General features: G+C 32.1%; 1 protein-coding gene across 1 annotated transcript in view; it reads left to right on the plus strand.

The window, feature by feature from the left end:
* Positions 1-5,336, plus strand: part of LOC106465208 (coiled-coil domain-containing protein 63-like) — a 71,311-nt gene extending 65,975 nt beyond the window's left edge. Inside the window, exons 7-9 of the mRNA XM_022393064.1 lie at positions 1,634-1,885; positions 2,235-2,353; positions 4,468-5,336. Of these exons, the coding sequence (XP_022248772.1) occupies positions 1,634-1,885; positions 2,235-2,353; positions 4,468-4,579 (483 nt within the window). The 3' untranslated portion in view covers positions 4,580-5,336. The remainder of the gene's footprint in view (positions 1-1,633; positions 1,886-2,234; positions 2,354-4,467) is intronic.
* Positions 5,337-15,536: the final 10,200 nt, after the last annotated feature.

The following is a 15,536-nucleotide window of genomic DNA, read 5'->3' on the forward strand; positions in this document are numbered from 1 at the left end:
TGTCAATGCCTTCAGCCAGGATTGGTCTCACCTGTTTCTTTATGTATACCCTCCCATCTGTTTACTTCATCGGGTGGTCTCCCTCACCCATGCCACTCCATACACAGTCCTTCTTATTGCTCCTTACTGGCCTGCTCAACCTTGCTTTCCTCAGTTGCTCCAACTGCAGGTGGTCCCTTCCCTTCTGTCCTGACCTGCTCCATAACCCCAGTCACTGGTGCTCCATCCTGCACCATCTATCCTCTGTCGTAACAACTGACTTTTTTCAGGTCCTTGGCAATGAGTTCTGGTTTCTCTCACAAAGTAGCTTCACATTTAGCCCATTCCATTTACTCTTCTTCTTTGGCCATGTATCAACGATGTTCCTTGTGAAGAGATACCTGGCTCAGATGCAGTGCAGTGCCCCTCCTCAGATCATCTGATCTGTCCTCTCATTTCAGGGGTGTCCTCAGGACACTTCCGTGGGATACACCTGTGCTTCCCTCAGATTGGTCCCTCCTCCATTTCAATGTAGGATTCAAGCTAATCTTGTTAGTGGAGGGAAGAGTACCTTATTGGAAGTTATAATTTTCTTGAATGAAAATGTATTTCCGATAGGTACTTCCCTTCGCTGATACTTCCCACCTGCCCTCCCCCCAATCTTCTGGTGCTTGCATCTTTTGCCAAACTTCTAAGTGGCAGTTTGGTAGTGGTGCATAGAGGGAGTAACATGCTTCACATGATAGTAATACTCTCCTATTGCTATTGGTGGAGAAGTGACGCATGATGATTTGCATGAGAGATGTGTTGCAACTTTAGATTCCAACAGAGGGAGGATGGAGGCTTGTGGCATGCATTTCTGAAAAAGTTCGCATATAGAGGGCAGCACAAAATGAGAAAAGCTAATCTTGTGAGTGGAGGGAGAGTACTTATTGGAAAACATTTTTATTTAAAAAAAATATAACTTTCGTGTTTTTGTGTATTACAATTGTATTTGCTAAATTTAATGCTTATTTGCCAAAATGTAATAATGAAAAGTGTTATGTTTTCTTATGTTGAAATGTTTTTCATGGTATTTCTCAAAAACAATTATCAAATTACATTGGAGTACAGGTAAACCATGCAAGTAACCATATTAGAAAAATTACCTTGACCACTTACAGTACTTAATATTAATTCTACAAAGGGTCATGGAAAATGATACTTCAAGGAATTTACCTGATAAAATATTTGTAAGCACTAATTTACTATAGCAAAGGAAAAGCCCGAATCCAACACACATGTAAAGCCTTTTACCCTTTAAAAACATCTAACATTTGGTATGATTATTTCAGTGACATTACTTTATCATAATTTTCTTTAATAAAAGTAAATGTAACTTCCTATATTTTTTATATTTGAAAATAAAAACTTTCTAATTTAATAGGTTGTGTAAGACTGGTTTGTTTTTTAAATTTTCTTTATTTAACAATTGAGGTTATACACATTTTTTCTTGTAATATTTCATTTTCTCTGAATTCACTATTTTCTTTGTTTTGCTTCATACATTTTTATGAGTTATCTTACCATTTGTATTACATAATTAGCAGCTAGCTCACTAACTATATAATTTACAATAACTTTATTGTTAAGGTATTTTTTGTTTTTATTTTAGAATCAACTTGAAAGGGCAACCAAAGATGCCAGTATAGCTGAAGAAAGACTAACTCAGTGTTCCAAAACTTTAGACCAGCTCAAAACTGGTATAAAAAACCTGTTCATTAAGACAGGCTGTAGTGATGCCACCTTAATGATCATTCTTGGTGGAAGTGAAGGTATAACAGATAACAACGTCATGCAGTATCTTTCAATTACCGAGGGCCGTGTGAGTGAACTACTGCTGCTGTTAAAGTTCCTGGAACTAAAGGTATGGGTGTGTAGTTAAAGTTAATAATTATTGTTTACATGTGCGAGTAGGCAGGAATATGATTATATCAAAGAGATAGGTAGATATAGACAGGATATATATTGAAAGACAGGCTTGTCTGACACGTGTGAATTGCATATAATGAGTTGTATGCAAAACTTACTACATAACTAGTAGAATATGGAAGATATGTAGGCAGTTTTCCTATTTTAAACATAAATTATTATACAGTTTGATGACTAAGACATACTTGGTATAAGACAAATTTATATGAACTGGTAGTTGATGTTATAAACAGTTTATATTTGTGTAATTCTTTTATAAGTTTGTATGAATATCATTTCAAAAGAAAGAAGAGGAAGAAGCAGAAAAAAATCCATTACCAAGTTCACAGTCAATCACAGCAACTAAATTGCCAGGAATTGTTCCATTATCTCCTAGTTGGTATCCTTCTCCTCCTCTTTTAGGGTAAGCATGTATTGCTATTCATAATAAATGGATATACTTTTTTACTAAAATACACAGTTCTTTAAATAATTATATTTTTTATTATTTTACTTTCCAAAACATACATACCTCCTCTCACACTACAGCTATTACTCGAATACCAGGTTTCTTCCTTTGCATATCTAAGCATTATTCTGTTTTTTTCTTGCTTGCTCCAGTCTTTTATACCCCACTCAATTGCAATTGGCAATATTTATCTCGTGACACTCTCTACCTATGTAAATATGCCCTCCATCCTGGTACTGTATATAAATACCTCATTCAGATAAGATTATCACTTTTTCTTAACAAAGCATTACTAACAAGTTTCCCAGTATTACGATCGATTGGAGATACTTTGAATGTTATTCTTGTTATCTAGTTGATTTTTATAAGAAGAAGAACAAGAATAATAATTTAATTTTTTTATATATTCTGATTAGCAAGCCACTTTTATGGTATGAATTCCCTGATTATTATTTCCAGTACAGAGGCAAGTCAGGTCTCTACTGTTCTACCTCTGATATCTAGCATTACACAACTATTGAGAGGCGGAGAGTCACTATTGGTTAAGACTGTTAGTGATCTCATTCTTAATGAGATGGAGACATATATTCAGTCCTTTGGTGTTTCTCTGGAGGGCTCTCAGGCTGTAATTGAGGGCAATCCTTGACATTCTGGAGAAAATTTATATTCACTTTTTCCTGCACCTTCTTTTAGTCTGTTGGCCTTACAGTCCACCTGCGGGACAGTGGTGGCCTATGGTGGAATGCCCAACATTGCTTTGCTCTTAGAAAAACAAATTAACCTGATAAAATGGGTTCCTTTATTTCCACTTCGTCCAGAGTTCCATCTCTTCATCAATGCCTTGCTTCAGGGATGGGGTGCATATTCCAACAGTCAGAAATTCCAGGGCCTATGCATTGACAAAAAGTTTTAGTCTTTCTTGTTCTTCAAAAGGCAATGCATCATGGTCTGGGCTTATTAACTGTCTCAACAAGGGGGGGTCGGTCAATTTGACCGAGTCATGTCACCTTTTGTACTTGTTTAAAGTCTTTATAGATTTAATACTTATAACTCTCAATATAGTGTGTATATCTTCATAAAATTTGTCAGTCTTTCAGTTAATATTAAAAGTCTTTCACATACAAAAACTCATTTTTCTTAGTGAAGTATTTTTAATAAAATAAAGATTTGTCCATGAATATTTTGAGTATTTGTTTTGAATAGTCTATGTGCAAAGTAATTTTCATGTTAAAATTAAAAATACTTTTCCTCATCGTCAAAAATCTCAAATTTCTTTTGTATAATCCCTAAAACCTCCTAAATGCATTTTTTTTTTCAGTAAAACTTTATTGTTTATCTGTTATTTTCTCTACAGTATCACAAAACGGGATCGGTCAATTCGACAGATCTTGTAACCACCAAAAAAAATCGAAATAAACCTAAATTACCCGTTTTTTCTTTATAGAATGACTTCAAATTGTAACATGAAACTATATTCGTTTATTCTAAGTATCTCTAAGTTCGTAACATTATACATATATATATAATTAAATTTTATTGTTTTATTACCCTTTGAACCATGTCTAACTGCTATCCATGACATTATAAGTTGTAAATCACTTGGGGAATGTGCAACTCACGTTATGCTATCGAATTACATTACCCATGAGCTCCTCACATGAACCATTTAAATTATATTATTATTATTACTCATTCTACCTAATCTAGTCTTAAATTGTTGATCTGTAGAGTGTAGTGTAAGCTCTCTATGTATTCTTATTATGTGATTAAGGACTGAATGAATATTAAATCCGTAATAACATAAAAGGTCCTCCTTCCTCAGACAGTAAGTTGGATGCATATTTATGTCATATAATTAAACTTATTTAATATACTTTTAAATAATATTAGGCTAATGTCAGTCTTTAGGTACTAGAGTCTAGGTTTTTCATACTTGTTATATGCTTTAAGCTGTTCTATGAATAATGTACCATTTACCTGGTCTCTTAGGTAATTTCTATGAAATTTTCTGTTTCTTTCCATTTATTCTGTTTCCTAATAGATTTTTTATTTAATTAAATTTATTTCAGAGAGGAATTTAACTATGATAACACAGATGTTGATGGAACAGAGCCACTGGATCAACATTATCTTAAACTGAGGGCAGCAAGTATTCTTGACAAGAAGACATCTGTGGAATGAATTCCACATGCTCAACAAAAAATCCTGTCAAGTAAAGGCACCAATGATTCAGAAAAAATATAGTAAATTATTATTTCAAATCAAATCACTAAATTTGTAAATACTTCAGAAATAGTGTACCATGAATCAAAGAGTATCTCATCCATTTTTTAAGATATCTTATATTACACACAAATACCTAAATTTTGCTTATAATTTCCCAAAATTTCTATGTTAGAACTGATAAGGTAGAAATGAAACATGCATGCAAGAACCAGTGAACCATTTATTAATTAAAAAACAAGATATCTATCATAGTCTATTGTTTGACAGTTTTTAAAACTATAATCTATTGTTATTGTTAACATCATCAAAGAAACAATTATTATCATATTGCATTACATCAGCTCTTACTTTATCATGTAGTACAAATTGCAGGTTTTTTGTGCACCTGTACACTTAAGAACAGAGTGTATAAGCAACTAACCTATATATATATACTTTCTAATATATTAAATATATTTTAAAAATCTGTTTCTTCACAAATCTATTAAGTATTATTGAAACAGTACAAGTACCTATAATTCTGAATATATTGTATCATAGGAAATTGTAGAGAACAAAAATTTCATTTGGCTCCATGTTAGACTGCAAAGTTTTATCATATGGAAATTTGAAACATGGATGAGGATTTATTCAATACAATAAATATTATACTGGACACTTCAAGTATTTGTAGATCTGAAGAGATATGGATACATTAAAGTTGATACATTTATGTGTGTGTTTGTTTTATGGTAAAACTATAATGTATAAAGTGTAATTCATTTATCACCTACCTTATTTTTATGTCATTTCGAAGGTAGAAATCCCACAAGCTTCACAGATGGACCTGGTATTAATGTTTTTGTTATCTTCCTGTTTTTATTTTTCAGTAGCTTTTAAAATGAAACATGGATATCAAAACCTCCAACATTCTCAAGTGATCATAGTATGGATTAGTGTCAGTCAGTAAGTTTCATTTTATAATGTGGTACCTTCAAATTGTAACTATTCCAGGATTCAGTTATCCTTCAGAGCAAAAATTTGTTTTTGTTTCACCTTGTGGCTATGAATTGATGGGAATTTTATAAAAAAAGTGTTGTTTTGTAGTATACAGCTTCTACTATAGTATGTCGTTTACTGTAACCAAGCTCTACTGTCAGTACATTATACATTATTAAATTAACTGCTCTAGGATGTTTTTTTTGTCTTGTTTCACTTATTTACTTACTTCAGTTTTCACTATTCAGAGTGAAACCTAATATGGCCTAAAGATGTATGTTTCTTATACCTTGAGGGTAAATATAAGTATGTCTTTTGACATGTACATAGTATAGAACATTTTTGAGAAATTCATGTTTTATTATCTGAATCAAATAGTTTGAAAACCCGTCATTTTGATCTTTGTGATCCTATTAGTTTTTAATTCTACAGTATTATAATCATATGTGTAGATAAGCTTAAAAGATATCGTTTTATTGTTATTAAAAATGGTATGTACTGATGAAAACGTAAAGGCTGAAATAGCCCATGGAAATATAGAGTGTTTATTAACCCACAAGCTTTCCAACTTTTTAAACAGCTCTTTATCAGGTAAAATCACAGCACTAATTGAAAAAATATTTGAAAAACACTGAAATCAATCATTTGGGGACACTGCCAAGATCATATACTCATATTATAGTTTTCTCACACAATTGATTTTCAGTATTCTATTTCCTGTGGAAACAGTCATGAAACCCAATCCTGTCTGGAAACTCCTTCTATATCATTTAATTAGTTTTACAAGTTTTAGTTATTCTTGTGTCAAAGCTAAAGTTTTTACTATTTTATATAGTCCAGTAGCAGTCCTTGCAATGTAGTTAATTAACACATCTCCGAGACAACAGTACAAACATTGCTATAGAACATTTTTCTGACCTTTGTAAGTTGTATATTTGGTATGGGGTGTTTTCATGTTCACAATATTGAGGATTTATGTATTTTTCCCAACAGGAAAGATGGTAGTGAATTTCAGTGACATACTGGAGAGGGTGAACAATCTGTTACAGCCTTCTAGATACAATGTGTGAATCTTGAAAGTTTGTATCATGCACCTATTTATTGGAGAAGACACAACTTGTCTTTTTTGTCTTCTGGTTTCAAGCACCATGTGTATGGTGTGAAAGTACTTGCTGATGTATTTGGACATTTTCAATATTGATTCAAAGTTTGTGTTTCATGTTTTTACTGCTTTTCTCTTCTTCAAATTACCTGTTGCTACCTCATTTAACATACCATTATGAAATATACTCCTGCTTGATCATCATCCTGGTTGACTTTATCATACAGAGTTTCATGTCTATATAAGCCCCTCCATTTTGGAGTAGTTTATTTCAAATGCTCTCATAAATCAGTTGGGGAGCTACTTACACTATTCATGATTTTTACCTGACCTTTCTATCTCTGGCACAGATTTGAAAGCTGTTTTAATAATGTAAAAACTTTTAAATAATATGATATGTATGATGAAATAAAACTAACACATATAACTTACACTAATAAAACACGAGGTAATAATAGATCCAAAAATATATTCATAGATAACTAAATATTTAGTTAGCAAGTATCACACTGTGGTATGATTTAGGCAACATTTGTCAATTTATGGGTAATTGGCATTGATATATATTCATATGTGGGAGCAGTATTTATTTAAAATAAAAATTTGCATCAAGATAGGCCTTAAAAGAATTCTTTGCCCCCAAACTTCTGTTCAGACCTTTCAACCACCCTCCTGTGATATCATAAACTGAGACTTGCAAATTTTTATTTTTATAATGGCCATCTTGGATTTTGCCACCTAGCTGTTTCTGCCTATGCTTTTGAGAGGTGTATTTAAGCCCATTTTTTTTTAGAACCCTAAACCATAAAAACTTCTATAAAACCTTTGTTTCTATGAATTTGTTTCAGAACTCTGGTTTTGTTTTTACTAAAGTCTTTAACCAATTATACCATAGAGTACACTTTATGCCACTGTATACAGTACAGTTTATATATAAATGTATATCTTCAACTTAAGCGTTTAATGATTATTTTTATCAGGCTCGTGGAAAATGCATTAATGCATTATGTTTTCATATAAACCAACTCCTCAATTTTTGTTATGAATTATCTTAATAATGTTGTTAACTCTTGGTCACAGTTTTGAATAATTTATTAAATACCAAATAAATACTAACTATAGTAAGACATGGAAGTGATAAAAGAAATATTTTTCAAAATGTTTTGTCAAGATACCCCAGCTGTCCACTTTATAAGGACCTACATACCCTTACAGACTTGGGCTTGACTCGAGTTACAAATTCAATTTAGTTTGATCACATGGTGTATCAGGTGATCCCTGCAGTACTATAAATGACTCACTTGAACAGATGTGAGGATATTGTAGTGTTCAAAACAGACATGATAATGGATGCACATCTAGCAGGTGCTACAATAGCGAAGACAGATTCAATGGTACGCTGTTCCAAGACATAGATCATTTGAGTTTATAACGATATCAAAAGGTGAATCAAATGTCTGCTGCAAGGGTGAGTTATAGCCATAAACACTTAATGACAGAAAGAGGAGAAAGGCAGTTAGACAAGGTGGTAAAATCTGACTCTCATCAAACAGTAGACCAACTGACAGACTTTCAACCTAGGGCAATTCACATCTATCTTCAGCTTTACCTTGTGAAAAATTTTGCAACAGATGAACTATGGAAGTAGGAGACCATTATATAAATCACCGATCTTAGTTATCAACTAGAAAAAAAGTTTGAGTGGTGTAAGAAGCACAGACTTTGGACAAATGAGGTCTAGTACAAAGTGTTATGGTCTGACAAGTCATACTTTACTCTTTATTTTCACAGATGGAAGAAGACAGGTATGGAGAAAGCCACGTAAATCACACAACTCCTCTTGTCTGATCGCAACTGTCCAGACCTCTGAAGCTGGAGTCTTGGTCTGTAGTATGTTTAGTAAAATTAATGCCACAGCTTACCTCAACATTAATTCTGATCACATGAGTCCAGCGATGCTTCATGCATACCCTAATGGGGACAGCTACTTCCTAGGTGTCAGTGTTCCCATCCACCATACCCAAATTGTACATGCATGGTTTAAGGAACATGATGGAGACTTCAGGCAACTCCCATGTCCTTTGCAGTCTTCAGATCACAATGCAATCTGGTATTGAACTTGAAAGACACATTCATGATCACAAGTCTATGCCTACCTTGCTCACGAATTTTATGCAACATTAATGACTGAATGGGAAAAGATCCCTCAGGACACATTCCATCACTTTGTTGACTCTATGTCATGTTGTATCATGGCTATTATTTGGGTAAAAGGTACCAAAACCCATTATCAGATGTAGTTTCTAATAAAGTGGCCATAGCTGGACCAGTGCATATATAATTTCATGATTAAAATAGACTGATATTTCCTTTCTTGTGTAATTTCTGGACTGGTTCTTTTGGACATATTAATTTTAGGTATTCTATTTAACATATTAAAAAGGTTTTATAGAAATAATGGTTAGTTCCATCAATAATATTACTAATAATATGGTAAAAACGTAGCTAACATTTCTGATATAACAATTCAAAAATTTCTAAAACAGCAACTTTTTCGTCTACTACCTACCTACCTAGATGGCTCAGATTATCGCTACAAGATTTCTCTAGTGTACTTGACTGGTCCATGGGTATCTGCTTTTGATATTCTGATAATTATATACAGATTTTTTATAAATGGTAAACATATCATGCACGTATGTAAATATATTTTCAACCCAACAGATGGCGCTGCATATCAATGGATAGACATGCTACAGTTTCTAAAGGTAAAGTATGTATTTTATACAGGTATAACAAAAGAAGTAAACAAAAACGAGTATTAAAAAACATGAATTTTAAAAGGAAGTAGGGATCCTGCTACAAAAAGGAATGAAACAAGAATTAAAACCACAATCACAAATTTGTAAAAGTTAATCCCTCTATTGGCAGCTTTATACACTTATCTATAGGCCAAAGTAAGGATTACATTTTAAAATTTGTGATTGTGGTCTTAATTCTTGTAAAAGTTATAGCTATCAAGGATATGGCTATATTGAAAGTTTATAGATGTTGTGTCCATTTTATGGACATATAAAAACTGAACAAATAGATAGGGAAAAAAATTAATTTTAATGGAAAATAGGGATTGTTGGTTATTCATAGAATTGCTATAAGAAGTATCCAAAACAAAATAAATGCTGCAATAAAAATTACACATACAAGTCATGTTGTGCAAGTAAACCCTAAAGGTTTTAGTATCTTATAGTAAAACAATTTTGAATATGCAAATCAGCAAGCTATGTGACAACCATGTTCAAAATAAAGTCATGGCAGAATTGCATGCATCATAACTATATTTTAACATTGTTTTGTAGGCAATGTGATGCCAAAACGTTATTGGTTTGGGGAAGAATGTGTTACAGTCCTTTCCAGCACATAATATTCATACACTCAAATCGTAAAGATGTGTTCAGATATGAGATTTAGGATTTTCAAGATAAGAATATCCCTAGTATGTAATGGCACTGGAAAACAATGGAAGATGGTTCAATCTGGGGCAACCAGGCCATTCAGTAAGTCATCTGCAACAAAGTTGCATCCCAGTCCCAATGAGCAAGGCATAGCATCTTGTAACAGATGAAAATCCACGAATGGAAGGTTCAATATCAGAAGCTGTCTATGTATCACAGGCAACAATACTCAACATAATCAAGAAGGATCTCTATCTGAGAACAATGCCAGTAGGATACAGACTGAGTAAGATAAAGCTTCCAAAATGGAAGATTCAATATCTAAAGCTGTCTATGTATCACAGGCAACAATACTCAATATAATCAAGAAGGATCTCTATCTGAGAACAATGCCAGTAGGATACAGACTGAGTAAGATAAAGCTTCCAAAATGGAAGATTCAATATCTAAAGCTGTCTATGTATCACAGGCAACAATACTCAACATAATCAAGAAGGATCTCCATCTGAGAACAATGCCAGTAGGATACAGACTGAGTAAGATAAAGATTCCAGTGATATATCCTGTTCAACTGTCACATACCCCAAGCAGGCAGTGAATGAAATCTATAATCATGTTATTCCATACAAACACATCCAGGTCAAATCACTGAATGCAGTGGCTGTAGATTTCTTTGTGACCAGACTATTGAAATAGGCACAGGGAAACCATCACCCCCATACACATTATAGAATTTGAAAAACAGTCAGGAAAGACTGGTGTGCTTTGGATATGACAGTCTTACAGCAAAACCTTTTGTAATCGAAATTATTCTGCAGGGCTGTTGTCAAGCTGCACGGTTATCAGGCAGAGCATGACTGGACATGGCAGTATGAACTGTAACAATGTGGTAAAGTTTGTTATTTGTTTTAACATAACATACTCAACCACTGGAGGACCGTTGGCCTCTTAAGCTATCAGTTTGGTGTATGTGGTGCTACATATGCTTATCATTATGAAGGTAACAATTTCTGGGTAATAACATTGAAGATTTTATGGTTTTTGTTAACAGTTGAACAATAGGCATATCCAAGTGTAAACCTAAGGAAAAAATATGAAGAAACAGTATAGGTGATTGACTGTTTGTTCAGTCACATTGTTTTGAATGTTCAGTCTCATAATTAGTAGGGTTCGATATAAATTATGTAACTGTCTAGTGTTCTACAGAATATAGAAAAAAATATTTATTTAACTCCTTCAATGCAAGAGTGATATAGTCAGAATGAACACAAGCTCAGACTTCATCACCTTGGCTCGTTTAACTAAAGTACGGTCATCACTCAAACTCCACTCTACAAATTTATGAAGTTGAGCTGTCCTTTATTATTAACATAGTGAAGTAATTAGAGACTATAAGGATGCTGAAGTATGGTTTGAAATATTCAATATGATGACCATCATTTAATAAATAGAAAATTTTAGTACAAACTCGGAAACAGCTTGATGACAAATGAATGCACATTTCACTGAACTTTTGAGCAAAATCAGCTAAAAACCACTGTGGTGTGATGAAATAAAAAAAAACTTATACTATGAAAAATGGCTAATATTAAACAGATATTTTAATGTTCACAATGTTTTGGGCTGGGAAACCCTTCTTCTGGGGATTTTAAACTTTAATGGAACAGAATGTTTGATATCACAAGAATTATCAACATTGAACATTTGAAATTAACATCATGAACTGATCTAAAGTAGCATACATGTGAATCACAGGCAGATCAATGTCTTTTACAATAAGATAATATTAGTATATATATCATTATAAATAAGAATAAAAAATAAGTTTGAGTTGTATTTTAATGTATTTGAAGATATATCAAGAACCTTATAGCTTCAAGACCCTCATTATGAAATATTACAGCATATAAAAAACTTGATATCCATTGTAAATAGTGATGGGTTAGGAGTAATTAAGGATATTTCATTGAACACTTGAAGATCTTCAGTACTATCTTTGATACAAGTTGGAAGAATATGTAATAAAGGTGTCATGATTTCATCCAAAAAACTAGAGATTAACTCTGTATGACAATTACATGTTGAAGCTATTGGTCTCCGAGAGTTTCCAGACTTGTGTATCTTAGGTAGGAGGTAAAACAAGGATGTTCTTCTACAATTAAGTCTCATACATCTACTAAGAGTTCTTCTTTACCTATTAAATTGTTTATGATCTCCTTTACAATGGTTTGGTATTCTTTGAGATGATCAGTTTGGACGTTATTGTAGTATTAATCATCAGAAAATTGTTGTTCTGCTTCTGCTACATACAATTCCAATGTCATATCATTATAGTACCATCTTTGTCCACAGATTTGATGATGATGTCGTGTATATACATTAGGTTTTTCTCTGGTTTTTTTCTCATGTTTGATGAAGTTGTGTTTAAACGTGTATTTATTAGAGAAACGTATTTTGTTGATATCTCTTGACACTTGTCAATAAAATACTCTAAAGCTGGTATTTTTCTTTGCCTAGGTATCTAAGTGTTATTGTGTGTTTAGAACAGAATGAAAGGATTTTCCTTAGAAGAAGGAAAAATATCATTGTTGTCGTTGGATGGTTTTTTGGTCTGTATTTTGATTATTGTCAACAGAGCTGAAGTGGATTTGTAAGTGTAAACAACAAAATAATTGTGTAACATCTCTTGTAGTGTTGAAACTCATCAGCATAAGGATGTGTAGAAACAAATTTAAGACTTTTGCTCAAACATAATCTGATAGAGGAAGGTTAGGAGAGATGGTGATGACCTGATTGGATGAAGTTTCTGTACAATCAACATTCCTTTCAACTTTAAGTGTATTGTTGTGAACATGGCCTGTTTTAACTTCGTGGGTGAACTGGCTAAATGTCTGTTCGATATTATCTTGAATAGCATTTTTTAGTTGTGGATGTGACCCATAGACAGTATAAGAATGACAATTAATGTTTTGTAAATTCTTCAACTTATGGGATTTTATGTTACTTATGATAAAATACTTTTCATTTGTATTGAGTGTGCCATCTTTTCATCAGTCATTTCATATAGCCGACAAATCGTGTTGTTGGATAAAAAAGCACAAACAATCAAGTGTTAAGTTTTGTGACAAAACTATAAAGTACATCATGGTTAAACACAGGTGGATAAAATTTTAATCAAAAACCATTAGAAATAACATAATTGTGTAGACAAGTACTTAAAAAATTATATGACAACAGTATCTTGTTTTTGACAAAGTAGTGCAAAAAATTAAGTTCACAATAAAAAAGGCAACCCCCAAAAATGATTGTCAGAGGAAATCATCCTCCAACGTAGACTGTTGTATTGATGTAAAACACTTAATTACCCATTAATAGTGTTGATATTTTTTCAAATATGTTAAGATATAATTCAAATTTATTTATATTTATAATGATATATATACTAATATTATCTTATTATAAAAAACATTGATCTGCCTGTGATTCACATGTATGCTACTTTAGATCTGTTCCATGATGTTAATTTCAAATGTTCTCTTTCATTAAAGTTTAAAATCACCAGAGGAAGGGCATCCCAGCCCAAAACATTGTGAACATTAAAACATCTATTTAACATTAGCCATTTTTTTTCTGGCATACGTTTTTTCCACTTTTTGTTTTTAATAACCAACAATTTCAATCCTAATGCAGTGAAAAACATATCACTCTTGCCTTTCTCTAATGTAGAGGAGTCTTAAAGCTGATCAAAAGACCAATTAATTGCTTCAGACCATTATCCATTTTTAAAATATAAGTAAATCAGGATGTATCTTTGACCAGTTTTAATGGTTTTAGTTTTTCCCAAAGAACTTTTTTTTTCACTCAAAATGCTTATAATATTACAAACATTTAAGTTTTTTATAGTTACATCAGTGTTCAGAAATATAAGATGTGTTTATGTTCTCAAGTCCTGGTAGTTTCTGTCATATACAAGATCAATGGATAAACAGAGCAATTTTATGTGTAGTTTGCATTTTTTAATAACAAATGTATTTTCAGCTTCAGAAACTATTAATTAAAAAATGGCAAGGAAACACTGTATTAAATATTTTTAGTGAATTTAATTGTACTGTAAGATAAGAATTCAGGTCATGAAGAATTTGCACAGAATCTGGATCAGAGGATTCCAAAAGTGTCATCCGTGTAATGAATTCAAGAGAAAGGAGTAAATACAGAAATTGAAAGACAACTTGTTCTAAGTTTGTTGTTTAGATATCAACCAGAACATATATAATGAGCTCTGTGGTGGATCAGCAGTAAGTTTATGGACTTACAATGTTAAAACCCGACGTTAAATTCCTTGCAGTGCAAAGAACCTATAGTATGGCTTTGCAATAAAAATACAAACATACACTCATGTACAATAAAGTTTTCAATGCTATCACCATAAGGTTGGCCATTATTCTAAGTCTAATACTGAAAAATTGTCAAAATAATTGAAAATATTAGTATCCTGTGAAAAGTTTACAAGGAAGATAATTCATAGTAGTGATAATCTATAAGGCTTCCAAAGCAGTATTGTATAATTCTCTCCTGTTGGATCAAATTCACTGAGCTTCTTAGCAGGACTCTGTGAATTCTTTGGATAACATTAGTTAAGTAGATGTGAAATATTAAATTAAGTAGATGTGAAATATTAAATTAAGTAGATGTGCAATTTCACTAATTTTGTTAGAGGTAAATTACATATCCAGCTCTGTCCTTGGTGAAAAACCGACATATCTGGCAAAAGTCAATAAGTAAAATGAATTTTCTTTTTGAAGCTCTTGTAATGCACTTTAAATGTCTGATCTTAAAAATTTTCAGGTTATTTTAAGGAGACTGCACTCCTCTGATTTTTCTCTTGAAAACACAGGAAACATGCACAAATTATGAGCACAATTTCAGTGAGGATTTTTAGTAGCATTCATCATCCAAAACAAATTGTTGTTGTGGTAAAGATTTCTGCTGTATGAATTTGGTACATTTAATGCATTAAATATAATAATAATCTTGAATTTTGCTTCTATGGAAAATTATATTCTACACCAAGAAGTAAGAAATATACTACAAATATTTTAATTATGAAATACTTCTTTAATTCAGGCTTAAGCACCTATTTTAACTATTATAAACTAGAAATTAAATAGTGTGAATAAAAAAAGCAGGAAATTTAAACAGCAACAATATCTTTATTCTCCCCATAGTAATTGGATAATTTATCAATGTATATTTTGGTTGGATAATTTATTAATGTATATTTTGGTTGGATAATTTATTAATGTATATTTTGGTTGGATAATTTATTAATGTATATTTTGGTTGGATAATTTAATTAATGTATATTTTGGTTGGATAATTT

Source organism: Limulus polyphemus, unplaced genomic scaffold, assembly GCF_000517525.1.
Source record: "Limulus polyphemus unplaced genomic scaffold, Limulus_polyphemus-2.1.2 Scaffold1870, whole genome shotgun sequence".
Classification (NCBI taxonomy): Eukaryota; Metazoa; Arthropoda; class Merostomata; order Xiphosura; family Limulidae; genus Limulus; species Limulus polyphemus.